The 26568-nt window shown below is 44.7% G+C and overlaps 1 protein-coding gene across 2 annotated transcripts in view; it reads right to left on the bottom strand.

Moving 5' to 3' along the window:
- MDGA2 (MAM domain containing glycosylphosphatidylinositol anchor 2) overlaps positions 1-26568 on the bottom strand; it is a 661668-nt gene that overhangs the window by 149737 nt on the left and 485363 nt on the right. For both annotated transcript variants that reach the window (XM_050954596.1, XM_050954598.1), the window contains exon 9: positions 3363-3632. In XM_050954596.1, coding sequence (XP_050810553.1) covers positions 3363-3632 — 270 coding nt within the window. The remainder of the gene's footprint in view (positions 1-3362; positions 3633-26568) is intronic.

The raw sequence follows: 26568 nt of genomic DNA, 5'->3' as shown, positions 1-26568 counted from the left end.
TCATGCTAACCCCCATATTTTGGACGCTAAGGTCCAAATCTGGGACTAGGTTATGACATGGTGGCAGCGGTGGGATGAGGAGACACCCGGTAGGGTGAGGTTCTAATGGGGTGAGCATTAAGTACTTCCCTCTTCACCCAGAGGGTATGCAAAGTCAGGCTAGTAAATCTAACACACACAGATTTCCCCCTGACTTCTTCCTCCCACCAATTCCCTGGTGAGTACAGACTCAATTCCCTGAAGTTCCCCACTAAAAAAAAACTCCAACAGGTCTTAAAAAAAAGCTTTATAAAAAAAATACATAAAGATGGTCTCTCTGTATTAAGGTAAAAAATATAGGGTCAATTGCTTAAAAAAATATAAATAAACAGCCTTATTCAAAAAAAATACAATTTAACACATTCCAGCAACTACACACATGTAAATACAAAAAAAACATATAAATCACTATCTGATCTTTTGTACTTACAACTGGGAAACAAAAAATTAGAAAGGCAGGAGATAGAAATCCTCTCATAGCCGAGAGAGCGTACAGGCAGAAGACAAAGAACTCAGACACAAACTTCCCTCCACCCAAATTTGAAAAAGTCTTGTTTCCTGATTGGTCCTCTGGTCAGGTGTTTCAGGTTACTTCTTTCCAGGTAAAAAAGACATTAACCCTTAGCTATCTGTTTATAACAAATATTCATGTCATTTTTCTGCATTCAAGCATTTTGTCAATTTTCTTTCAGTCTCTGCTGAATCTTAATTGCACCACATAATGTCTGAAAATTGCTTTCCATTGATCTTCACTTATGCTGCGTGATGTCAGACTTTGAGATACATATAGAATATTTTCATTTGTGAATGTTAAAATTTATCTTCATTTTGCACGATTTGTGATTTTTCTAAGGACACTGAGGTCATATTTGACTCAGACTGGTGAAACTGGAGTAATTATTTTTTTGTTTTCCATATCATTTGTTTTTTGTTTGTTTTTCTCAAATTTGGCACAAAAATATAAGTTCAGTAAAATTGAATTTTACAAATTCTAAGACCAATATGAATATTTCCACATACATTTTTAATTCTGTAAGTTTTTTCCCCTAAGTGCATGCATTTTCCTCTGCAGACTTTGCAACTCAAACATTGCGGCATTGTGTTACCGCATGAGAATTTAAAAATAAAATAGAATAGAAATAGACTCGTCTGATTTATCATTGTTCAAGCTGACTCTGAGAGAAAAGCACCCTGCTGCTGTCAGATTCTTGCAGTAGTTTAAAAAACAATGGGGTTTTGCTGTAAGATGTGAGCTAATTTCTCTGTATTCACGCTCTGTAAAAAAATCTATCGGGTTCAGTCATTTCTTCAACCCTTTCCCCACTTTCTTTCTCTCCAACCCTTCATGTGCCTTGTTCAGATCTAGAAGCAGAATATGTCCCCTTGGCTTCAATGTGTCTCTTAACGTGAGAGTAGGGTTTTGACCGCACACCTCTAAAAGGCATATTTACCAACCATGAACATGCAGCCTTTAACCTGAAAGACTGAGAAAAGCATAGAGGTCACATCAGAAGAGGTTATATTGTTATTAAAAGCAGGAAAATAAGAGCTAAACACACATAATGGTACAGATAAAAAAGTGATGTGGCACACGGTGGGATGGGGATTGAGTACATCATAAAACTCTTTCGTTACTAATTTCAGTTAGGTTCCTTGTTTTGTCACAGTAATAAATCACACCGAGGCTACACAGATTACCCCAATCTCAGCAAAATAATTGCCTTAGAATAGCTTTCCACAGTCCTGGGTCCAAAGAATGATGAACAATAAATTGGATTTCATTGACTCATTCGAGGAAATGGACTTTTTCTCGCGTTTCCTTCCAAGCCACCCTGTGGATTAAACACCAATGCTTGGGAACCACAGTCATTGCAAAAACATAGGGTCGCTGATAACAACTGCCTTCACTTAGGATCAAAATAGACAGGCCAACCTAAAGCTTGATTAAATTTTACCAAGGACCACAAAAGCAGCAAAGAATCCTGTGGCACCTTATAGACTAACAGATGTTTTGGAGCATGAGCTTTCATGGGTGAATACCCGCTTCGTCAGATGCATGTAGTGGAAATTTCCAGGGGCAGGTATAAGCATCCAACGAAGTGGGTATTCACCCACGAAAGCTCATGCTCCAAAATGTCTGTTAGTCTATAAGGTGCCACAGGATTCTTTGCTGCTTTTACAGATCCAGACTAACACGGCTAACCCTCTGATACTTGACACCAAGGACCACAGACATCATTCATTGAAACATTCACCTAGTCATGTTTGCATGGCATGTTGAGATCCATGGTGCCAACATTAAGAAAAAGATGTCAGGCAGCACTTGTTAAAAGAAAAAAACAAAATTTCTTTAAACGCTTTGCAGTCTTCTTGGTCTTGATTTCTTCTATCACCATATTCCACATCTGTTGACTAAGGGGGCTGAATTTGGAGATAAATCTCATCACTTCTTTATTTTTAAGATTTGCGAGGTAGGTTTAACAACAATATGCAATGATCACTTCATTATGGGCACAATCCTGTAAGTATTTACTGCCAGGCATAGTGCTAACTGCCAACATGAACTAGGCCATGAGGTCATACGGGGATCAGGCCCTCGAAGAGGACGAATACTTACAATAGCAATACAATTCCAACTGAAAAAGAAACAAGACTTGTATTTCTGATAAATGCTTTACAGCCCCATCCTACCGTTGAGGCTGAATATTAAAGGCATGTTATAAACTCAAATTTAAGTTTAGTACATTAATTATGTGATACAGTTAGACTAAAGCTGAGACCGTAAATCACACCTGACTTTGTGGTACTGCATTGCTGAATCATAAACTCTCTCTTTATGTCTTTTAATGAGAGATCCAGATTTCCAACCCTCACTGTACAAGAGTGTCTTGAATTGTGAGTTTTGGTCTTTTAACCTATCTTAAGCCAATGAGAAAGTCAGGGTTGATTGTAAAGTTTGCCATCTGTTTGCTCTCCCAGCAATGCCTTATGTCACAATCTCGACCACAACTGTATGCAGACATAATGAAGGATATTTGATTTGTATCTTAAGACCAGTGGCAGCAATTTTTGCCCTTGCACCAATGAAACAGGCTTAATAACCTACTTCATTACCAACCTTGCTTTAATTCATGCATTAGGCATTAAGTCACCTAACGTGTGTTACCAGAGATGCAAACCTTATGTTAAAAATAAACTCACTGGAGCAGCAGTGTATTACTGTAGGACATGCATGGATACTCAAAATGCTTTTGTTCTCATTCTTTCTGGTAGAAAACACCAATTTGCAGGAAAACACATTGCCGGCACCTTGGAAAGCTTACCTGTAACGAGGAAGCTGCATCGGCCCGCCCCGGCTTCATTGATGATGTTACAATTGTAAATCCCATAACTGTCCCTGGAAAGGCTGCTCACTATGTACTCTGTAGAATCATGAGCGTCAAACTGACCAGTCCGCAGCAACTTGTTGCCCAGTCTCCACTCATACGTCAGAACCCGAGTTGGATACGCTCTCAGCACCCGGCAACTCATAGTGATGCTTCGACCCTGGCCCTGTCGAATCTCCAGAAATGTTGGTTCCACCGCAGGAGGATCTATAGGAGACAGATTATTAGAGAAGGTAAACTATGAAACAAGATAAGTATGGCAAATAACGATAACACATCCCCGAAAGGGTTACAATACGGCAAATCTACCACGTGTCCACGAGATTAGAGGTGGATAACCATCAATGGGAACATTTATTTAAAAAAAGTAACATCCAGAGTACTGTATTGTAATGTTTTATAGTTGATGTCCATTAGCAGAGATAAAACTTAATTTTGCAGACAGCTACAGTGTTCTTTAAAGGACAGGAGGAGACACAACAGGAATTATTCTTTCACGTGACATACCAAGGGTGGATTGCAATGGAGAATAAGGGCCCTCCAGAGTGATGGAGACGTACACCAGTTAATGGACCATGAACTTAGAGAAGAGACAAAAAGTTGGACATGGATGGAGATCAGATTGTCTGAAAAACCTACTACCTTGATTTTTGTATTCCCAGAGGGTGAGCCTCCTTGCAGGGTGCCAGGACTACAGTGAGAAGCATGGTATAAGAACCTGAACAGAACAGAATAGGGATGATACTCTGGTACAAAACTCAGCACCCTCTTCCTTTGCAGTGGCTGAAGGGGACATGAGATAATTTGGTACAGTTCTCACAAGGTTGTTGCCTCCAGGAAACAAAGTGAGCAGTCCTGTCCTTGTCTTTTCCATCTACCTGTTTAGTTAGTTTACTTCTCCAGTTAGCAGATGCCTGGTCATTTTTCCATGCCTGGTCCAAAATACTATTTAAAGCTATTTAGATTTGCAATTTAGCACTTTGTCAGACTTTTGACTCTAATGGAATACAAAATATGGAAAAACTGATATGCCTTAAATTTGTACTTGCCTTTCGCAGGTTTTCTAATTGTAAGACAGAATTTTTTTTTTCAAAATCAATACTTTCTGAAAAAAATGGGTTGATTTTGACAAAATTTTATTTGAATACATTCCGTTCTGACATTATCAGAATGGAATGTTTTGTTTCAAAATGACTTTTAGAAATCAAATGAATTGTTTTTATATAAAACATTAAAACAATTTACAATGATCAAAATCAAAACAAAAATATTTATTTTTATACGTTGGGTTTTTTTGCACAAAATTTTAAAATCTTATGGTTTTTATTCCTTCCTGGAACAAAAAAAAAAAATGAAATGGTAGAATTTCCCAGGAAAAGAAAATCTAGTTTCTGTCCTAGTCTAGCCAGAACTTTCTGAGTGGCTCTCTAGATCAGAGAAATCGGAATATGAAAGGGGAAGACATTTGGTGGTAGATAAGCACAGTTTTAGAGAAAACTCTTAAAAGCTATGTGTCATTGTTATGCTCCTTTTAGACCAAGAAAGAGGAGAAACCCTGAAAGGCTCCTACTCCAGAAACACACGAGAAATCTACATATCGCTATTAAAAGGACTGTCTAATAGGTCTTACTTTCAGAGCCAGCCCTAGGTACACTTATTACATATTGCATGAAACCTAGCTTGCTCATTCCAAACCCGTCAAGACTCCCTACAGAGAAACTGCTCTCTCGTATGAAGCTTTCCTTCTGCACGACGGGTATTAATGGGGTAGAACTTTCATTCAAGGAACTGCCTGTTGAGAAACGAAGATCTCTGCGGCTGTGTTTGAAACCACGTAGTACAAGAGGCTTTGAATGGTGTGATAAAATAGTGTACAGTCTATAGAGCACAGAAAGTTACAGATCACTCCTATTTCTCAAGAGAATGATTAAACTCTCTCTCTCTCTCTGACCCTCTGCTTTCTTTTTTTTTTTTTTTATTGGTGTTTTCCAAAAGTCCCAAGGCAGATTTCATCCCGTGTTAAATTTCCTGTCTGTAAAGGATGAAGTAAAATGTAAAACCTCTCAAAATAAACCAAACCTCTCCAAGTGAGCCGTTTAATGGACTGCAAAGCAGCCTTCCGTCAAGGAATTTGCAGTAGAAACTGGCTGTGGCTGCACCCATTAAAGGCCTGCAATGCAGCAACCCTAGGATGGACATTTTCATCAGGTAGGATTACGCTGCACTATATGGCACATTTCAAATTGTTCAATGTTAATAAATAAAAGACTTGCTGTGTTAATGCTACAAGTTTACTGTGGAATAGTGCTGAGTGAAAATTGGAACTGTGGTCTGATGGGAAATTTTGATATTTCAACCTTTGCTTTTGCTCTGATGAAAATAAGAATGAGGATATGAGACACCTAAACTACAACTCCCATCAGGCAATGTGGCAGCTTAGGCAGATGTCATTTGACAATAAACTGCTTCAGTTTGAGTTGATGACTATAAATGTTTCAGTTCAAAATGACCCCAAACAAAAACAAATATTTCATTTCATTTTTCCCACAGAATTTTTCAATTTTGCTGAACCTGCATTTCCCACTGAAAAATATCATTTAGACAGAAAATTGCTACTGGAGATAAATCTTTACTGAGTGTGTTTTGTTATTTAAAATGTTACTATCTATTGACAGCATCTGATCAAAACATATTGTTACTAGATTCTTCAGTGATTTTAGCTTATTTTGCAGAGATCCCAATAACCTTCAAAGTGTTGGCATTTAACCCAGGTATGATGTAAACTGAAAATGACTACCACTACCCACCCAAATAGGAACTGCACCTTCAATGATAGGGCATTGCTAACTGCCTGCAGCTTAAAGACAACACATAACCAGCATACTTTAAATGAAACTAAACCTTGCAGCATACCAGTTTTAGATAACTTTTGTTACAGATGATGGTATTCAGCTGTTGTACTTCATGCCTGTGTAACAATCAGCAAGATGGAACTTTTTACAATGATTGTAAGCATCTTGAAAGTCATAGGGAGGGAAAAACATCACTGGTGTGAAGGAAAATACATGGGCAGAGACAGTCATGCAAAGCAGAAGAATTTTGTTCATAGTATGTTGAAGTTGCAGACGTTAACTCTGGGACAGCCACCTCTACAAAGGTGCTCAACTGAACAGACAGAGCACAGACGGATCTGCACGTCCATGATCCCAAGCCCCCGTCCTCCTCCAGTGTGTGCATGCCCTGTCCCTTTCCATCTTTTGTGGCCCTCCAGTTCCACCACCTCTGGCAGCTAGGTTTAGACCTTCATCAATAGACTACAGCAGCAGTTCTCACACTGTGGGTCGGGACCCCCTTTTAATGGGGTTGCGAGGCTGGCTTAGACTTGCTGGGGCCCAGGGCTAACGCCAAAGCCTGAGTGCTTCAGCCTCGGGCAGCAGGACTCAGGTTACAGGCCCCCTGCCAGTGGCTGAAGCCCTTGGGCTTCGGCTCTGGCCCCCCCGCCGGGGTGGAGGGGCTTGGGCGAGCTCAGGCTTCAGTACCCCCACCCAGGGTCCTGTAGTAATGTGTGTTGTCAGAAGGGGGTTGTGATGTAATGACGTTTGAGAATCCCTGGGCTAGAGATGAACTGGGCTAGATCCTCAGCTGGTGCCGTGACGTCCACGGAGCTGTACAGCCTGAAACCAGCTGAGGAGTGCCCCATTAAGTGTTCAGAAGAATGTAAAGCTTCTAAAACAGCAATATCCCTACATCCTTATCCCAGTCTCGTTTCCAGCCTCTCCCTATTAGTGTATTATGCGTACAGAAAACTTATAGCGGTTAGACAGGTAGCTATGCTATACAGCTGCAGGCAAGGCCATATTCAGTATAGTGAGTAGAGCTACCCAGAAACCCCTCAACTATTCAGGTTTCAGAGTGGCAGCCGTGTTAGTCTGTATCAGCAGAAGGAACAGGAGTACTTGTGGCACCTTAGAGACTAACACATTTATTTGAGCATTAGCTTTCCTGGGCTAAAGCCCACTTCATCAGATGCATGCAGTGGAAAATACAGTAGGAAGATATATATATACACACACACACAGAGAACATGAAAAAATGGGTGTTGCCATGCCAACTCTAATGAAACTAATCGATTAAGTGGGCTATTATAAGGAGATAATACAACCGTTTTTTTTCTCCTGCTGATAATAGCCCACCTTAATCGATTAGTCTCATATATTATATATATATATATATTAGAGAATGCAGACACATTCCTGCCAGTTCATTTGCCCAGCTTCTCAACAGTTCACCTGGCGGGTTGCTGGGGAGCCCAGAATTCCAGTCTCACAGTCACTGACGTCCTACCCGGTGGGCTGATGAGGAGCTGTGAGTGTGGAAGCTCTGGGAATGCTGGCTCCCAAGTTCTGAGGTTCCCAACTCAGCTGGCACTCCCAGAGCTCTTATGCATCAGGCTCCTCTTCCGCCTGCTAGGTGGAATTTCATATTGAAGTAAAACACTCCAGTGTTTCTAAACAGTTTTCAGATTCTGTTTTACAAAGAATTTTGAATGTTTTGGCTTTTGCTCCAAATCAGAAAGTAACTAAGTTTTGAAATTCTGAAATCCTCCACAAAATGGAATTGCTAGTCTCTGCAAAGATCTAATCGGGAGAGAGTTTACAATAGATTCTGATGGTATAGTTGTCAGAGCATCTCTCCAAGTAGGGGCAGACAGAAAGTATTTGGTCATGTTATTGCAACAACTTTGTGATCTGCGTATTCAGGTCAACAAGGTAAGGCCCTCATCCTCCATCCACTTTCATTCCCCCAGCAACCTTGGGTAGGTAAGAAGAGGTGATTGGGGCTATCTGAGATTCCAACGTCCCTTCCCCTCGACCAAATGCCTTGTTGTCCACAGTGTGAATAGTAATTTGCACCGTGTGTGTGTGTGTGTGTGTGTGTGTGTGTGTGTGTGTGTGTGTGTGTGTGTGTGTGTGTGTGTGTAAACTTCTGCATGAAAGAAGACCCTCACTCCTCATGGAAGAAAGCCATGGAAAAGTCCACAAGTTTAAGTTAAGAATTTCTACTCTCCACCCCAGATAATGCCCACATTGGGGAAAATATGGGGTATTTACTCTCATGAGATATTTGCCTTTTAAGTAAAAGTTTCTTTGTTTAAAAAAGGCAAAAGCTCTTTAAATAATGAGCCTCAAACTCAGCATGATCCAACTATACCTATTGATTGGAAGAAACAACCAGCTCAGAACACTCATTCATTATTTATTTTATCTTTACAGGTAATAACAGTTGTAGGTTGCAATAAAAAAAAAAAGGCAAAAATCAATGATGAACACCACAGTTAGGATGGAGATCTCTTGTGTTAATTTCAAAGTCATAAATAGGCCCAGGGAGTCAAATGTGTTAACATGACCCCATCCCTGTACAACTCTAAAGAGTTAACATTGTTTGGGGTCAGAGGGCTCAGTCTGCTTAGTTCCATGGCAACAACCACTATTAAATATGTATTCAACCATTATAAAGGACACAGACAGGAAGGAAAAAACAATGATTACAACAGGCCAGAGCTTGCAGTAGAATCTAGGCGAGGACTTTTGAAAAGATATGACGACTCCTCAGCTGTTTTAGGATAAAATGGCATAGTATAAAACTTCCACTGGAGGTATTAACAGCCAGGAGGAAACTTATTCCCTTGCACGATAGGACTTATATGCCTGTCTGGCTCATTTGCATTATTTGTTCCCACATTTCAGAATTCTCACCTCTCTGGAAAAACATTTAAGGAGAAATTGCAAAGGAAGTACACTTCACTCTCTCAAATAATTATCCTTGGGAGACGGACATTCTGGTGTTACAACAGAAGTTATATGAATGTTTTATATGTTTGTGAGTCTAAATACCATTGCATCATAATGATTATAACCTGGAAGATTTTAAGGATCTCTAGATGACAAGCAGAATGCCAGCAAGTTTTTTTTTTGTTTGTTTTTTTACCAGGTAACTGCTTTTCACTGTACGTTCTGTATCAAGGCAGTCCCAGACTGTAGTAGGCTTTTCTAATGCGATAATATCCCATTCAATGAACTTATTTAGATTTTGTGGTCATGAGTGGCAACTCTTCCCTTTTAATTTGGTTTCTCCAAGTTCTTCAATACCAGCCCAGGCAAGAGTATTTGCTCCTGTCTCCCAGTAGGCTGAGATAGGAAGAAATAAGAAGTGTGATACCACTTCTCTTAGAGGTCACTTTTCAGCTGGTTTATCTAGTAGGAACCTTATATCAACAATATATGCCCCTAAAATGGAGAATTATCCCCAAGCCTTAATACGGAGTAAACCCTGGTGAGATGTCTTGGCTGGTATAGGAGGACTCAGAAAAAACAAATCAACAGATGGAAAATTATTTTTCATCAATGTCTCCCTATATCAGCCCAGACAAGTGGGCCTCCAACAGCAATACCTGATAGTAATAGCTAGCAGATCTATCTGCAGAAAAGGACCTAGGGGTTACAGTGGACGAGAAGCTGGATATGAGTCAGCAGTGGGCCCTTGTTGCCAAGAAGGCTAATAGCATTTTGGGCTGTATAAGTAAGGGCATTGCCAGCAGATTGAGGAATGTGATCATCCCCTCTATTCGACATTGGTGAGGTCTCATCTGGAGTACTGTGTCCAGTTTTGGGCCCCACACTACAAGAAGGATGTGGAAAAATTGGAAAGAGTCCAGCGGAGGGCAACAAAAATGATTAGGGGGCTGGAGCACATGACTTATGAGGAGAGGCTGAGGGAACTGGGATTGTTTAGTCTGCAGAAGAGAAGAATGAAGGGGGATTTGATAGCTGCTTTCAACGACCTGAAAGGGGGTTCCAAAGAGGATGGATCTAGACTGTTCTCAGTGGCAGCAGATGACAGAATACGGAGCAATGGTCTCAAGTTGCAGTGGAGGAGGTCTAGGTTGGATATTAGGAAAAACTTTTTCACTAGGAGGGTGGTGAAGCACTGGAATGGGTTCACTAGGGAGGTGGTGGAATCTCCTTCCTTAGAGGTTTTTAAGGTCAGGCTTGGCAAAGCCCTGGCTGGGATGATTTCGTTGAGGTTGGTCCTACTGTGAGCAGGCGGTTGACTAGATGACCTCCTGAGGTCTCTTCCAACGCTAATCTGCTATGATTCTATGATCTAGATACAAAAGCCTACCAAACCCACCTCCCAAATTCAGCAATAGATGAAGCTGCACAAAACTCCAGGAGAACATTACGTATAATACTAGTGGAAGTGCCTTCGGACACTGAGTACCCCAGACTGACATTCCTCTCCTGGACTGACCGATCTTTAATTATACTAATAGCCACGCTAGGGGTCTCTTGTATCTTTTTTGCTATCCAAAGACAATATAAGTGATCTGGCCGTCTCATCACTTAAATCTGTCCCAGTCAAATCCTTCTACCAATTTGTGTATCTCAAGGTTTTTCTACGCCAGTTGTCAGGCTAAAGTTTTTCTCTTCTGAACACAGTATCCACTTCTAATATGTCCATGACAGTGATGTCTGAGTATTTACAAGGGACTGGGCAAAAATTGGGTATGGTTCGCTCTATATTCTTTGTGACTAGAATTCCAGTTTTGCTTTTCCATGAAGAATAAGAGAGTAACTGGTGATGTGATCTGCGATGGAAAATATTATATTCCTAAAATTTGGGGAAGACCGATAAGCATTTGATTTTGGCTACTGATGTTGTTTTACAGTGTTTAAAATGCTGGCGACGCAGGGCAAATTTAAACAAGTGCTGTTTCCAATAACTGACTGAAACATATTGTAAAGTACTGTCTGAGGGATAGGCAGTGGAAAAGGCAGAATCATTCTAGCATCACTTAAAAGGCATTTTTCCCCCAGTTACTGATGTGTAGCAAGGTGGTCCCCTGCTCTTGCCCTGAAGGGCTTAAAACAGCCCAGGAGAGGGCTGTGGTTGGGGCAAGAAGCCTGGGTTGACTGGAGAAAGTAGGCTCAGCTGTGGCCATGCCGCAATCAGGCCCAGCTGGCCCCTATAAGAGGTTGTGAGCCAGAAGCCCAAACAGTCTCTCTCTAGCTATAGAGGGAGATGGGCCTGGCTGCAGGGAGCTGGACATAAGGTACCTGAGTGAAGCAGGGCTGGGGAAAGGCAGAGGAGCTGGGGAACTCCAGCCTGGAAAGCCCCAGGCTGCGGCCTAGCATAAGGCCAACATGTACTGGAGTTGCAGAGGGCAGCCCAGGGGTAGGCCAAGGCAGCAGGTCCAAACCCAATCTTGCCAGTGATCAGTGGCTGATACCGCAGTCTGCCCCAGGGTGTGGGGCTAGACAATGACTGGCACTAGCCTGATACAGAGGCGAGGTGGGCATAGTGGGTGGGGGTTCCCTGGGGAGGGGAGACCCCAAGAGAAAGGGGTTACTGCCAGGGGGCAGCACCCCAGGTAAAAGGGCACCAGGTCCAGGGAAGGACATGGGAGCCAGAAGATAGGCAGATCACCGGCCTGCAGAGGGCGCTCCAGAGCTGGAACAAGCTAATTCCCAGGCGTCCCCAGCAGGAGGCACCGCTGGGGTGAGTCTGCTCGTCTACACGATGAAATGTTCGCCTATGTAGCTAAGTTAGGTGTTGTATTTGTATGATGCTTAATAACGAAGGTCAATTGCTTTTACAGTAGAACCACGGAGTTACGAACACCCCGGGAATGGAGGTTGTTCTTAACTCTGAAATGTTCATAACTCTGAACAAAACGTTATGCTTTTAACCATCTTCATTTAAATGAAACAAGCAAAGAAACAGTTTCCTTGTCTTGTCAAATCTTTTTTTAAAGTTTCCCTTTATTATTTTAGTAGTTTATGTTTAACACAGCTCTGTACAGTATATGCTTTTTGCTTTTTTTTTCCTGTGGTCTCTGCTGCTGCCTGATGTTTGTCTGTATATATACACACAAAAAATGTACATTACATATATAGCTTTTCCACATTTGAGCTGTACCTATAGTCTGATCTACAAAAAAGTTTCAGAGTAATTCTGCTTCGGCGAGTAATCCCACTGGCTTCTTTGGCAAAGTTGCTCACCTGTATTTGCAGGCTCAAGCAGCAGGATGGGAGGGATGGCTCTCTCTTAGATCCCATTGTTAAACCAAAAACATTTATAACAAAGCGCAAAATTACAGGAAACTCACCTGGAGTCATGTTTCCTTACAATCTCAGACCATGTTCACAGAAAGGTCAGGCAAAGTTCATATGTCTTTCAAGTCAACCTGGGCCAATGTAGGGTTGTATATGGATCTTCCATGCATTTTTAAAGGGAAGTTAATTTAATGATGCACAGCTAGGTGAAATGCAGCAATTGGAACACTGAATTTGGGGGCTGAAGGGCAGAAATTCAGAATTTTAATTTAAGAAGGGGCCATTTTGATTATCTTATCTGACCTGCTGTATAATACAAGCCACAGAATGTAACACAATAAAACCAAATCTCTTAACGGGAAACTGCACCAATACCCTCCGCATGCCTCCTCATCAGGTCTGGATCACGCACTGAGCTGCTGGACTAATTACGGTGAAAGCCTCATTGACCCGCGCAAAAGGAAATATTCTTAGAAAGCCTTTGACAACTCCAGCCCCTCGTACCCAGTCAGGCCGAGCCCTCCTCTTTCTCAAACGGCTCTTCATGGGTGGCTTAGAAAAAGCTGCACTGGAAACTTCCTAGCTCCTGATTTAGCCTCTTTAATAGGAAAAAAGAAGTCTTCAAAGCAGCAGCCCAGCTGTCTGTGAGAAGCAGCTGGAGGAGGAGCAGCTGGTCTCAGAGAAGGGAGTTGAAAGCACATCCAGCTCCATCAGTGCTCCCCTGCCACTGACTTTTAGGCATCTGTATAAACGCTGACCTGGGAGTGTTAAACAGCTCCCGATCCAGCTCATGTAAAACAAACTACACGTTAAAAATGCTGATGACAAGGGATGCGCTGAGGAAAGTGACTGGGAGCAGATGGCAGGTCTGCCTTTGACATCCCTTCCTGCCAGCCACACTCAGCTGTGCTTCCTTGATGACTGAGCCACTAAGAAAAACTAAGGGCTAGATTGCACCAAGTCATATCTGGGTCTGCAAAAAAGGTTGGATGATTTTCCCAAGGTTACGGAAGATATCACTGTCAGAGCTGAGATTAGAATGTAGGAATTCCTGGTTTCCCACTCTGGCTCCGGCAATCATAACGAACAATTAGGGGAAATAAATATAGCATTTTTAAAGAGAAGTTAGTTTTTAGCCATATCCCAAGCAGATCAGAGACTCCAAGGATGTTGAAAAATTGTAGAGGCTGCAGAAAAGAAAGACAAAAATGATTTGGGGTCTAGAGAAAATGACTGACAGTGAGAGACTTAAGGAGCTTAATCTATTTAGTTTACCAGGAAAAAAAAAAAAGATTGAAAGGTGACTTGATTACAGTGTATAAATGTCTTCACAGGGAGTCAATACTGGGTACTAAATGGCTCTTTAATCTAGCAGAAAAAGGCAGAACAAGAACCAATGTATGAAATTGAAACTACACAAATCCAAATTAGAAATAAGGCACAGATTATTAAGTGAGGGTGATTAGTCAATGGAACAAACTGCCAAGGGAAGTGGTGGATTCTCCGTGTCTTAGGGTATGTCTACACTATGGGATTATTCCGATTTTACATAAACCGGTTTTGTAAAACAGATTGTATAAAGTCGAGTGCACGCGGCCACACTAAGCACATTAATTCGGTGGTGTGCGTCAATGGTCTGAGGCTAGCGTCAATTTCTGGAGCGTTGCACTGTGGGTAGCTATCCCATAGCTATCCCATAGTTCCCGCAGTCTCCTCCGCCCATTGGAATTCTGGGTTGAGACTCCAGTGCATGATGGTGCAAAAACAGTATCGCGGGTGATTCTGGGTAAATGTCGTCACTCATTCCTTCCTCCATGAAAGCAACGGCAGACAATCATTTCGCGCCTTTTTTCCCTGGATTGCCCTGGCAGACGCCATAGCACGGCAACCATGGAGCCCATTCAGCTTTTTTTTTACTGTCACCGTATGTCTACTGGATGCTGCTAACAGGCAGTACTGCAGCGCTACACAGCAGCATTCATTTGCCTTTGCAAGATAGCAGAGACGGTTATCAGTTGTTCTGTACTGTCTGCCATGCCATTGTAAATTGGCGATGAGATGATGGTTATCAGTCATTCTGTACCGTCTGCTGCTGTCATGGGTGCCCCTGGCTGAGGTCGACCGGGGGCGCAAAGACAAAAATGGGAATGCCTCCCTGAGTCAATCCCTCCTTTATGGTATCTAAAAATAGAGTCAGTCCTGCCTAGAATATGGGGCCAGTGTGCTAGAGAACCAGTGTACCAGAGAGCACAGCCGCTCCATGTCAGATCCCGCAGAAATGATAAGCTACATGCCATTCTAGGGGGTGCCCCTGCAACAACCCCACCCGTTGCTTCCCTGCTCCCCCAACCCTCCTGGGCTACCGTTGCAGTGTCCCCCCATTTGTGTGATGAAGTAATAAAGAATGCAGGAATAAGAAGCACTGACTTGTTAGTGAGATAAAATGAGGGGGAGGCAGCCTCCAGCTGCTATGATAGTCCAGGCAGGACATTAAACGGTGGGGGGGAGAGGAGCCCAGCATCCCGCTGCTATGATAGTCCAGGCACTACAGAATCTTTTCTTTACACAGGAAAGGGAGGGGGCTGATGGAGCTCAGCCCCCAGTTGCTATGATGAAGACAGTTACCAGCCGTTCTGTACTATCTACTGGGAATGACTGGGAGTCATTCTTATTTTTACCCAGGCGCCCCCGGCTGACCTTACCTGAGGACAGCCAGGAGCACTCACGGGTTCATGATGACGACGGATAGCAGTCATATTGTACCATCTGCCACCGGGGAGGGGAAGGGAGAGGATACTGCTGTTCATTGCCGCAGCATTGCGTCTACCAGCAGCATACAGTAGACATAGGATGACATTGAAAAAAGTCAACAAACGATTTTTTTCCCTTTTTTTTCACGGGGGAGGAGGGGGTAAATTGACGAGCTATTCCCTGAACCACCCCAGACAATGTGTTTGACCCTACAGGCATTGGGAGCTCAGCCAAGAATGCAAATACTTTTTGGAGACTGCTGGGGACTGTGGGATAGCTGGAGTCCTCAGTATCCCCTTCCTTCCTTCATGAGCATCCATTTGATTCTTTGGCTTTCTGTTATGCTTGTCATGCAGCACTGTGCTGTGGACTCTGTATCATAGCCTGGAGATTTTTTTCAAATGCTTTGGCATTTTGTCTTGTGTAACGGAGCTCTGATAGAACAGATTTATCTCCCCATACAGCGGTCAGATCCAGTATCTCCCGTACGGTCCATGCTGGAGCTCTTTTTGGATTTGGGACTGCATCGCCACCCGTGCTGATCAGAGCTCCATGCTGGGGAAACAGGAAATAAAATTCAAAAGTTCGCGGGGCTTTTCCTGTCTATCTGGCCACTGCATCTGAGTTCAGATTGCTGTCCAGAGCGGTCACAATGGTGCACTATGGGATACCGCCCGGAGGCCAATACTGTCGATTTGCGGCCACACTAACCCTAATCCGATATGGTAATACCGATTTCAGTGCTACTCCTCTTGTCGGGAAGGAGTACAGAAACCGGTTTAAAGAGCCCTTTATATCGATATAAAGGGCCTCGTTGTGTGGACGGGTGCAGTATTAAATCGGTTTAATGCTGCTAAAATCGGTTTAAACGCGTACGTAGACCAGGCCTTAATGTCTTCAAGTCAAGACTGGAGGCCTTACTGGGCAATGTTTTCATCAAACACAAGTTATTGATGACATTTAATGGCCCATGTGTTACACAGAGCTGATTAGAGGATCTAATGGTCCCATCTGACCTTTAATCCATGAATCGACAACGTTCATGATCTCCATAAAAATGGTGCCAACTTTCCAGTGGAAGCCAGAATGCTGGATATCTCCGACCCAGATTCTGAACCTCTTTAACGAATGTTAATTACATGAAAATTGTAATTAAAAAGACACACTTGCACACATTTTAAAAATAAATACCAAACAGTTCTGAAGCTTTACATTTAAAAAAAATAACTGTAAATAATCAATGTCCTTAGGTGACTGTTTATCAATTAAATGGAAATTTATTGTCAGTTCTTGGCATTAGCAGTTTCGAAGCGAATGACAGCTCATTTCTATCCACAGCAATCTATTATTTTCCCATTTAGCAAAACACACTTTCTAAAATTCTAAACTATGAGAATAGGTGCCTATTGTAGACTTGTTTATCATTTTGTACTGCAGATGAGGTATTTAATCTTACGATTATTATGTGTGAGTAGAACGGGGTAAATTAGATGCCTTTCTGAATCACATCTTTGATAACTAGAGATAATTAGGACAGGCAGGATTTTTCCTAGTGCCAATGAAACTGAAAAACTGCACTAGCAGTGTTATCAATCACATCCTATGAATTACATAATTTGTATCTGAAAAGCACCCGAGAGGGAAATAAAAAATAAACTTGCCTACTGCAATGTATTCTCACCTCTTTGCACAGGATTCTAAATACTGAGATTATTTCTCAGGCAGACGGCTTTTTAACACACTGGGTCAGATCCACACCAAACATTGATTGGCACGGCTCCATTGACTTCGATGGAGCAACATCTATTTATGGCAGCTGATGGCATGCCACCATGCTTCTTATATATGCATTTATTTATTTTGGAAATAGGCAGGAGACAACTGTCGGTGACTACGCTGTAGCAGAGGTGAATGAAAAAGGCAAAACTATTTTTGTGAAAAATGTGCAACCTTTTGGGTGACAATTTTTCACCAGCATTTTCACTACTCTGGCCAGAACTGTGAACTGGCCAGAAAACGGGGGGGCAGGGGGGATGAGAAAAGAAGAAAAAATAACCCTCATCACAATTGTGATATTAAAAAAAAATTTCGACTAGCTCTTCTCCTGTGCATTTTTATTAGCTTGCCAACATGTTTCACATTCAAAATTGACAACTTACATATTCAAACTTGTCAGCTGGGGTGCTGAGAGCCCTGTTTATTATCCTGATAAACACTGTGTCATTGTTTCCTTCTGCTCCTGAATCTGTCCACCTGCTGTCTTTTACTTAGAGTGTAAACTCTTTGGGGCAGGGGTCGTCTTTTTGTTCTGTGTTTGTACTGTGCCTAAGGCAATGGCGTCCCGCTCCAGAACTAGGGCTCGTAGGTGCTATGTTAGACTAATACTACTACATTTCGGTTAGTCTGGAAATGCTTAGCACTGGCAGTTCTGATAAATGCCAACAGCTCAGATAACTAAGATTTTTAGTTAGAGAACTTCAGTGTTTGCGGTATTCATGGGACTGTCCTTCATCTAGCAGATAAGGGAAGTTCAGTTACTGAAGTAACCATATCTACTTATTTTAGCTTAGAGTGGCAAGTTTATGAGTTCCCCCACAGTGAGAGGGCCTAGCTAGAGAGCAGTCAGCTAATGATACTCCACTTCTATTTTCTAACTATTTCATCCATTCTACTTGAGGTTGCAAGTAGCAGGACAAAAAGATTTTGTGGGAAATCAGAAGAGCAGTAACGGAGGTTTGAAAAACAAGGATACCGCAGAAGAGCTTTAGCGGTGACAGACACAGCCTGTACAAGCAGGGGCCTGTGGAGTGAGAGAGAGATGGTCCTTTGATTGCTAATGGCCTTCACAATTCACACTGAAAATCCAGTTCGTGGATACAAATTTCAGCCTTGGGAGTGTTGCAAACTGTTCACTGTGCCTGTTTGCTGTGTCTATGGGTCACATGGCCCTGTTTCTGCCCCTGACATGATGACAAACTTTCTGAGAATAGTGAACAACAAACTGCAAACGCCACATTTAGGTCTGAAATTTTACAAGATTAGTTATTCATGCTAAGATGTGGGAGTATTTTGAAATTCACAAATATTCTAACGAATAAAACAGAGATCATCCAAACACAACCAATGTCACCACATGAACAACTTTGGAGAAAAGCTGACTTCTTTGTTTGCTAAAACACCCACTCAACACTGTTTGTTTTATTTGACCTGCTCATGCAAGGATATGATTTTAAATAATGTAAAAAATTCTTTAAAAAACCATGGGATTTGTATAATTTATCTTCTTTCTAAACAATCTACTCCACTGCTGATGTTTTATGTATTCTGCTTCCATAATTCATATTGTGGCAAAAGTATTTGCATAGCAGAAGTATATTGTATAAAATAATAACAAACCATTTTATTCTAACTTCCCTCGTGACAAGACTAGCCAAACAAGTTAAAAATTAGTATTATGTTGCCAGCTTGCCACTGTCCTGTGCACATGTAATTTATGCCAGTACAAAGTGATTGCAAATGGGATGCAGGATGCTACCATTCTGATGTAGGAGCCCAACACCCAGTTTGCTTTGCTGGATATAACTACACAAGAGTGGCAATGGAGATGCAGACCTATAATTTCTTAGCCTACTAGCAAGTGTCACCATATGCTGAAAAGCAAGGCTACTACCTCTGATAAGCAACAGAGAGCTTTAAATACAAACAGCTCAAGACACTTGCAGCTGAATACTGCTTTTTATGGTTGTTGGGTATCATTATTATTCGTTATTTGTATTACAATAGCACCGAGGAGGCCTAGTCACAGACCAGGATCCCATTGTGCTAGGTGCTGTACAAACAGAATGAAAAGACGGTCACTGGCCCCAAGAGCTTACAATCTAAGTATATGAATAGAGACAACACACAGCCAGACCAACGGGAGAATGCAAGGAACAAAATGAGTCAATATTGGTCAGCATGACTGGCAACCATCTCAGCACACCAACGGCCTAACCATTGTCAAGTTTCTTGTAGGCATCACAGCAAAGGATAGATTTAAGTAGGATTTTGAACAGGGCCGCCCAGAGGATTCAGGGGGCCTGGGGCAAAGCAATTTCAGGGGCCTCTTCCATAAAAAAAATTGCAATACTATACAATACTATATTCTCCTGGGGGCCCTTGCGGGGCCCGGTACAAATTGCCCCCCTTGCTCCCCTCCTACAGGCAGCCCTGGGAAAAATAAACCTTCTGCATCGCGGCACAAACCCAGTTTTGAGAAAACTTCTTTACAAGGTATCACTCGTTCTCAGCATCAACTAGTGCTAAAAGGCACTAAAGCTCATTAAAAGAGTTGGACAAATATTTTCCATCAAAACTTATTCTGCATCGAAAACTAGAGGTTTTTAAAAAGCAGAAAAAAATCATGGGCAATGTCTGCTTTCCTTCAAAATTTGTTATGGTTTTTTTGATTGAAAAGCTGAAATTAGTCTGCCAAAACCTGAATATGGTTTGCGGTTTCAGAAGTATGTGGCCACAATTTGTTGCTTGCTGTGTCTGATTGTTTAAAGAAACAATAAAAAAATTCTGCTTAAAAAAAATCCAAAACTTTTGAACCACCTCAGCTTGTGACCAAATGCCTGAGCCCATCCAGTCAGAGATTTTTCCAGGTTTCTGATACTCTGCTGGCTTCCTTGACTCATATCTGTCTCTGTAACTTTGGGTTCATTTAGGTTAGAACATAAGAACAGCTATACTGGGTCAAACCAAAGGTCCATCCAGCCCAGTATCCTGTCTGCTAACAATGTCCAATGCCAAGTGCCCCACAGGGAGTGAACCTAACAGGCAATGATCAAGTGATCTCTCTCCTGCCATCCATCTCCACCCTCTGACAAACAGAGGCTAGGGACACCATTCCTTACCCAGCTTGGCTAATAGCCATTAATGGACTTAACCTCCATGAATTTATCTGTTTCCTAGAGACTAGCTCCATGGAGTCCCTCACAAACTGGAGACGGTTCCTGTGGGTTTGTTTTTATTATAGCTTATGTACATGCTCCACGAACTGAGCAACTGGGCTTGTTCCAGAATCTGGGATGAGCCTGTGCTGTGAAAATTGAAACACTCAAAATAGCACATGCATGTGAATGGCCACAGGGTGCTAAAATTAAATTAACCCGGGGTTCTCAAACTGGGCTCAGGGGTTCTCAAATGGGGGGTCAGGACCCCTCAGGGGGTCACGAAGTTATTACTGGAGGACATGAGCTGTCAGCCTCCACCTCAAACCCCGCTTTGCCTCCAGCATTTGTAATAGTGTTAAATATATAAAAAAGTGTTTTTAATTTATAAGGGGAGGAGTCACACTCAGAGGTTTGCTATGTGAAAGGGGTCACCAGTATCAAAGTTTGAGAACCACTGAATTGACCCCTCTGGAGCCTCAGGGAATGTAGGGGAGGGGGGGTCTCCCTTGGTAGGGTTGGGAAGGATATTGCTCTTCTCATGTGATCCCTCCCTCAGTGGCTAATTTTAAATGAAGCTACTCTCCCCTGACATGAATCTCTTTATTGCACTGAAATTAAATACAGACTATAATTTGGCATTTGAGAAGTGAAAGCGATGGTAGCCCTAATGGGAAAGCCAACAGCTTGGCTCTTCTGCAAGCCTCAAACTGCTGAATGAGCTTTAGGGTAGGGAAGGCTGTGCCTCCAATACAGCCTGGCCCTGCCCCCTATCCAACCCCCACCCACTTCCTGCCCCCCGACTGCTCACCCCCCGTAGAATCCCTGACCCATCCTGCTCCTTGCTCCCTCACCGTCCTCCAGAGACCCCCCCGCAACCACCACCCGGGACCCCACCCCTGCTCCCTGTCCCTTGACTGCCCCGACCCCTCTCCGCCCCCTCTGCTGAGTCCTGACAGACCCCCGGAACGCACACTATCCAACCCCCCCGTTCCCTGTCCCCTGACCTCCCCCCCAACCTGTGCCCCCTCCCTGTCCCCTGACTGTCCCTGGGACTCCCTGCCCCTTAGCCAATCCCCTCGGCCCCGGACTCTTAACCCCGGCTCCCCCCTCACCCGGAGCCTCAGCACATCCAGGAGCTTCGCTCGACAGAGGCAGCGTGGCTCCGGCAGGGCCTGAGCTCCTCCCTGCTCATTGCCACGTGACAAGGGGGCGGGCCTGTGAGCTCGGCCCCGCTCAGAGCCACGTGACAAGGGGGCGGGACTGTGAGCTCGGCTCCGCTCAGAGCCACGTGACAAGGGGGCGGGACTGTGAGCTCGGCCCCGCTCAGAGCCACGTGACGAGGAGGCAGGCCTGTGAGCTCGGCCCCGCTCAGAGCCACGTGACAAGGAGGCAGGCCTGTGAGCTCCGCCCTGCTCAGAGCCACATGACAAGTGGGCGGGCCTGTGAGCTCCGCCCCGCTCATTGCCAAGTGACGAGGGGGCGGGCCTGTGAGCTCGGCTCTGCTCAGAGCCACGTGACAAGGAGGCAGGCTTGTGAGCTCCGCCCTGCTCAGAGCCACATGACAAGTGGGCGGGCCTGTGAGCTCCGCCCCGCTCAGAGCCACGTGACGAGGGGGCGGGCCTGTGAGCTCCGCCCCGCTCAGAGCCACGTGACAAGGAGGCAGGCCTGTGAGCTCGGCCCCGCTCAGAGCCACGTGACAAGGGGGCGGGCCTGTGAGCTCGGCTCCGCTCAGAGCCACGTGACAAGGAGGCGGGCCTGTGAGCTCGGCCCCGCTCAGAGCCACGTGACAAGGGGGCGGGACTGTGAGCTCGGCCCCGCTCAGAGCCATGTGACAAGGGGGCGGGCCTGTGAGCTCGGCCCCGCTCAGAGCCACGTGACAAGGAGGCAAGCCTGTGAGCTTGGCCCCGCTCAGAGCCACGTGACAAGGGGGCGGGCCTGTGAGCTCCGCCCTGCTCAGAGCCACGTGACAAGGGGGCGGGCCTGTGAGCTCCACCCCGCTCAGAGCCATGTGACAAGGAGGCGGGCCTGTGAGCTCAGCCCCGCTCAGAGCCACGTGACGAGGGGGCGGGCCTGTGAGCTCAGCCCCGCTCAGAGCCACGTGACGAGGGAGCGGGCCTGTGAGCTCAGCCCCGCTCAGAGCCACGTGACGAGGGGGCGGGCCTGTGAGCTCCGCCCCGCTCAGAGCCACGTGACAAGGAGGCGGGGCTGCGAGTGCCACGCCAAGTGGAGGGAACTCAGGCCCCGCTGGAGCTCACAGCCGCGCCCCCTGACCACATGGCTCTGAGCGGGGTAGGGCTCAGGGGCCCCACTGGAGCCAGGCTGCAGCTGTCCGGGATGCTGCTGGATGCGCTGAGGCTCCAGGAGAGGGGCGGAGATGGGGTCGGGCTGGGGCCAGGGAGGGAGCCTCAACCATTCTCATGGGGGTGCTGTGGAGCCCGGGGCCTGGGGCAAATTGCCCCACTTGCCTCTCTCCCTGGACAGCAGGAGAGCGGATCGGTGACTGGGCCAGGGCATGTCTCTCCCCTGCATACAGAAATTCCACTCCATCTCGACACTGATGATTCACAGATCTACCTCTCTGCTCCAGATCTACCTCCTGTCCAAACTCGAATCTCAGCCTGTCTCTCTTACCTCTGCTCATGGAGGTCTGGAGCTCAACACGATGAAGACAGAGCTCTTAATCTTCTCCCCCAGCCCCTCTCCCTACTACCTCAGGCTAGTTTCCAATGGCGCTACATTCCCACTTCAGGAGACAGTGTGTCCAGAGAGCAACCTGTCCCCAGAGCCAGGGACATGCAGTGGTGGATCCTCTGACCCCACAGAGCTGAAGACAAAGGTGAATATGGGGTGCAAACCCCTCCCATGACCTCCTCACATTCACAGATCCTCAGCCAAGAAGCCATAACAGATGCTGCAGTTAAATTTATTAGAACCATTTTGCATATTCAGTGGCGGATTAGCCCCTGGGCCAATGCCTTGTTCCCCAGCCCTGGGAAAATGGGTGCACCTGAACCCTGACCTGCTCCGCCTGATGCTCCTGCTGGGGAGCAGGGGAAGCCCCCGTGCTCTGCCCCGCTCTCCAGAAGATGCACAGGGTGGGCAGGACAGGGCAAGCCCCCACGCTCGACCTCGCTCCCCGGCAGGAGAGCCGTGGAGGAAGGAATGGGGGAGACTGCAGTCGGAAGGGGTGGGGAAGGCTCCCCACTTGCTCTGGTGCAGGGCCCCACAAACCCCAATCAACCTCTGTGCATATTCAGATCAATACTTCTTCATCTGAGCAGCTACAGAGATTTTTCTGGGATGTCAATTTTCCTTAAATGGTTGTTTTCAAGACCAGTTCAATATTTCACCTTAGGCACAGGCATATTTAGTAGCAGACCCTTTGCTCCACTTCCTTTTGGATATTACACCACAGCCAACATTCCTTCTGCACTTTGTATGATAAAGGCCTGACAACAGCATTATTTCCTCCCTTTGATAGAGCCTTAGAACATTTCTGGCTAAGCCTCCATCCAAACTGGCAAAGCACTGTAACTTATATGTTTTGCAAAGAAGTCGCCTGACAGCTTAAGGGGTGAGGGAAAATATAATTCTCCATGTGCCATTGGAGCGTTCTTATGCTGGCAAGTTGTTAATACACACAAAAAAAAATGCAAACTTTGCACTTAGACCTCATTCTAAGCTGCATTCAGTTTTCGCCAACTGTGCACTCGGTTTCAAAATGTTTTATGGATTCATAAAAAGAAACTGCAATCCCACAACAATGCTGTAATACAAAGGAGAAACAGTACCACGCAGTGTCTTGTAATTATATAACAGCTGTGTGGGGCTGCAAGTCGGATGAGTTTATTCTGCACAGAACTGCTGCCCTCCAGAGCTAAAGTTCATAAACCAGCTCATTTGTTTTAAAAGTTCATACACAGGTTGTGAAAACATAAAATCATGAAACAGCAGCCCAAGGTACATGAAACCCTAGGAAGCTTGTTTTCAACAGGATGTGGTGGAAGGGTTTTCTCATACATCTCTCCCCTTTCTTCTCTCCATAACGACCCCCAACAGTTACCAAAGGTCTGTTCTACTCTGAGAGTCCCCTCAAAATAAAATCTAAATACTCCTGCTGGAGCTGACCTTCCATAGATTTTCACCGCATGTATCCAGACTCTTCATATCTCACTCCTCCCCGCCCAGCTCTCTTCAAATTGCTGCTGGTGAGATCATCCTCCTCCCTTGCCAGCCAGACCATATTGCTTTCCATCTTCAAATCCCTTCACAGCTCCTGGATATTTTTGTCACTTCAGATTGAAGCTCGACGCTCTCTACTTCAAGTCCCTACACAATCTTATTGCTATTTATATCACTGCCTACTCTTCCTAATTTGCTGCTTCTAACTTCTCAGTCTAAGCTTTGCACTTCTTTTTCCACCGTGCCGCAAGCAGCACCCTTGTCTCTCCCTTACTCCTAGATGTTAAGGCCAGAAAGGACCATTAGGATTATCCAGTCTTACTTCCTGCCTAACATGGGGCACAGCGTTTCACCCAGTAATTCCAGCAGTGAGCCCCATACTCTGTGCTTGAGCATCTGTAATGGTGCGTGTTCATGCCTGAAGGCAGCGTTGCAAGAATGTCTTTTGCACCCCTTTTTAACCACTTCCTCAACCCTGCGATGGCCTCTCTCTCTCTGGGTCTTTTGTGGCCTGGTCCTCTTGCACAGTCATGTAGAAGTGCATTCCTCTCCAAGGTAACAACAGATGCAACTGAAAGTCCAAAACTAACAACCAAACTAATTGTTTTTCTGCCCCTCTACTGAAGTCCTTTGCTTTTGGTTTCTTCTCCTGGCTCCTCTTTTCTTGTTTCTCTTTTCTTGTTTCCTCCCCAGCAGGTTTCCCCCACTGCTTCCCTTCCCCAGGGACTCTGGCAGCTTCCTTCAGGGAGCTCCCTGCTTTGTGTAGGCTCTATCTCCGGGGTCCCTCTTAGGAGCCTGCCAAGCTCCCTGTGGGTTCTCTTACCCGCAGGAGAGTCCCTCCACAGTCTCTCTCTCTCATTCTGACTGCCAGCTCTAGCAGTCCTTCCTGATTCCCTATAGCTGAGGTCAGTGGTCACAGTTAAATCCACCTACCCCATTTAGCTGTGGTCACTGCTAGCTCACCAGTGAGGCTGAGAGATAGCTGCTAAGTCACGGGAAGGCTGATCCCAGCTTGTCTCAAAGGGCCGGTCAGATGTCCAGATTGAGACTGGATACCTTTCTAGAATAGATGCTATCACATTTCTGGTAGTGGAGACTCCACCGCCTCCCGTGCTAAGCTGTCCACATGGGGAATTACCCTCACTGCTAGAAAACCGCACCTTTCTGCATTTAACTTCCACCTCCAGACACAGGATGCCACTCTGCGATTGACTGGCAAGTGAAGAGCCCTGTGAAAGCCTTACAGTCCCCTTCTCCCAGGAATCGTCCTGCAGCATGTTTTCTCCTCGACAAGGACATCGTCAAACCCTCTCATATCTGATCTGTTGCCTCATAGATCTGTTTTGTCTGAATTCAAGTTTAAATTCCCTGCGGCAAGGACCACAAAGTGACATCCATATGGGTCGGAATCTGCAAAACTCTGAATGAGGAGTCCTTACTCATCTTCGGGGGAACTACTCATCTGAATAATGGTTCTTCACATGATCTGGCAGGCTCAGGCCCTGTGTTCTCAGGGCAATATAATTATTGTTAATGATAAAAAATCAGAATTGCAGTTATATCTTCATCATTTATTACAGCCGCCTCTTAGCTAGCACAAGCAAACTGGGACACACACTAATCTGGTAGAGATATTTAGAAATAACCCAGCAATATCATGAAGTTTCCTTCCAAAAAGAGTAAAATCTGCATTGATTCCAAAACTGCTCAAGCAGTATTTCACCAGTATTTTACCATAACTCTTCATGCAGTTACGGTACAATAATTAGATGTATTTTATCATATTTAAGTAAACATAACTTCCCAGAGTCAAAGCCATCAACTCTCATCTATCTTTTTCCATTTGTCAAATATAAACAAATGGCTATTTTTAAAAGCACCATTAACTTAGGCCCCTGACCTTCAAGATGCCTCCAGTGGATTTAGATGTAAATGGAGGTGCTGAGGCTCTCTCTGGTTTAGGCCTATCATAACGGAAAGGCTCATGGCTTCAGACTTTGCACCAGAAAATAGGCTGATACTTTCCATACGAAATGCTGAAGGAGAAACTATCATGTAGACCAGTGTTTCCCAAACTTGGGAGGCTGCTTGTTTAGGGACAGCCCCTAGCAGGCCGGGCCGGTTTGTTTACCTGTCACGTCTGCAGGTCTGGCCAAT

The sequence above is a fragment of the Gopherus flavomarginatus genome, chromosome 5, assembly GCF_025201925.1.
Source record: "Gopherus flavomarginatus isolate rGopFla2 chromosome 5, rGopFla2.mat.asm, whole genome shotgun sequence".
NCBI classification, from domain to species: Eukaryota; Metazoa; Chordata; order Testudines; family Testudinidae; genus Gopherus; species Gopherus flavomarginatus.
This window is presented reverse-complemented; position numbering and strand designations above follow the sequence as displayed.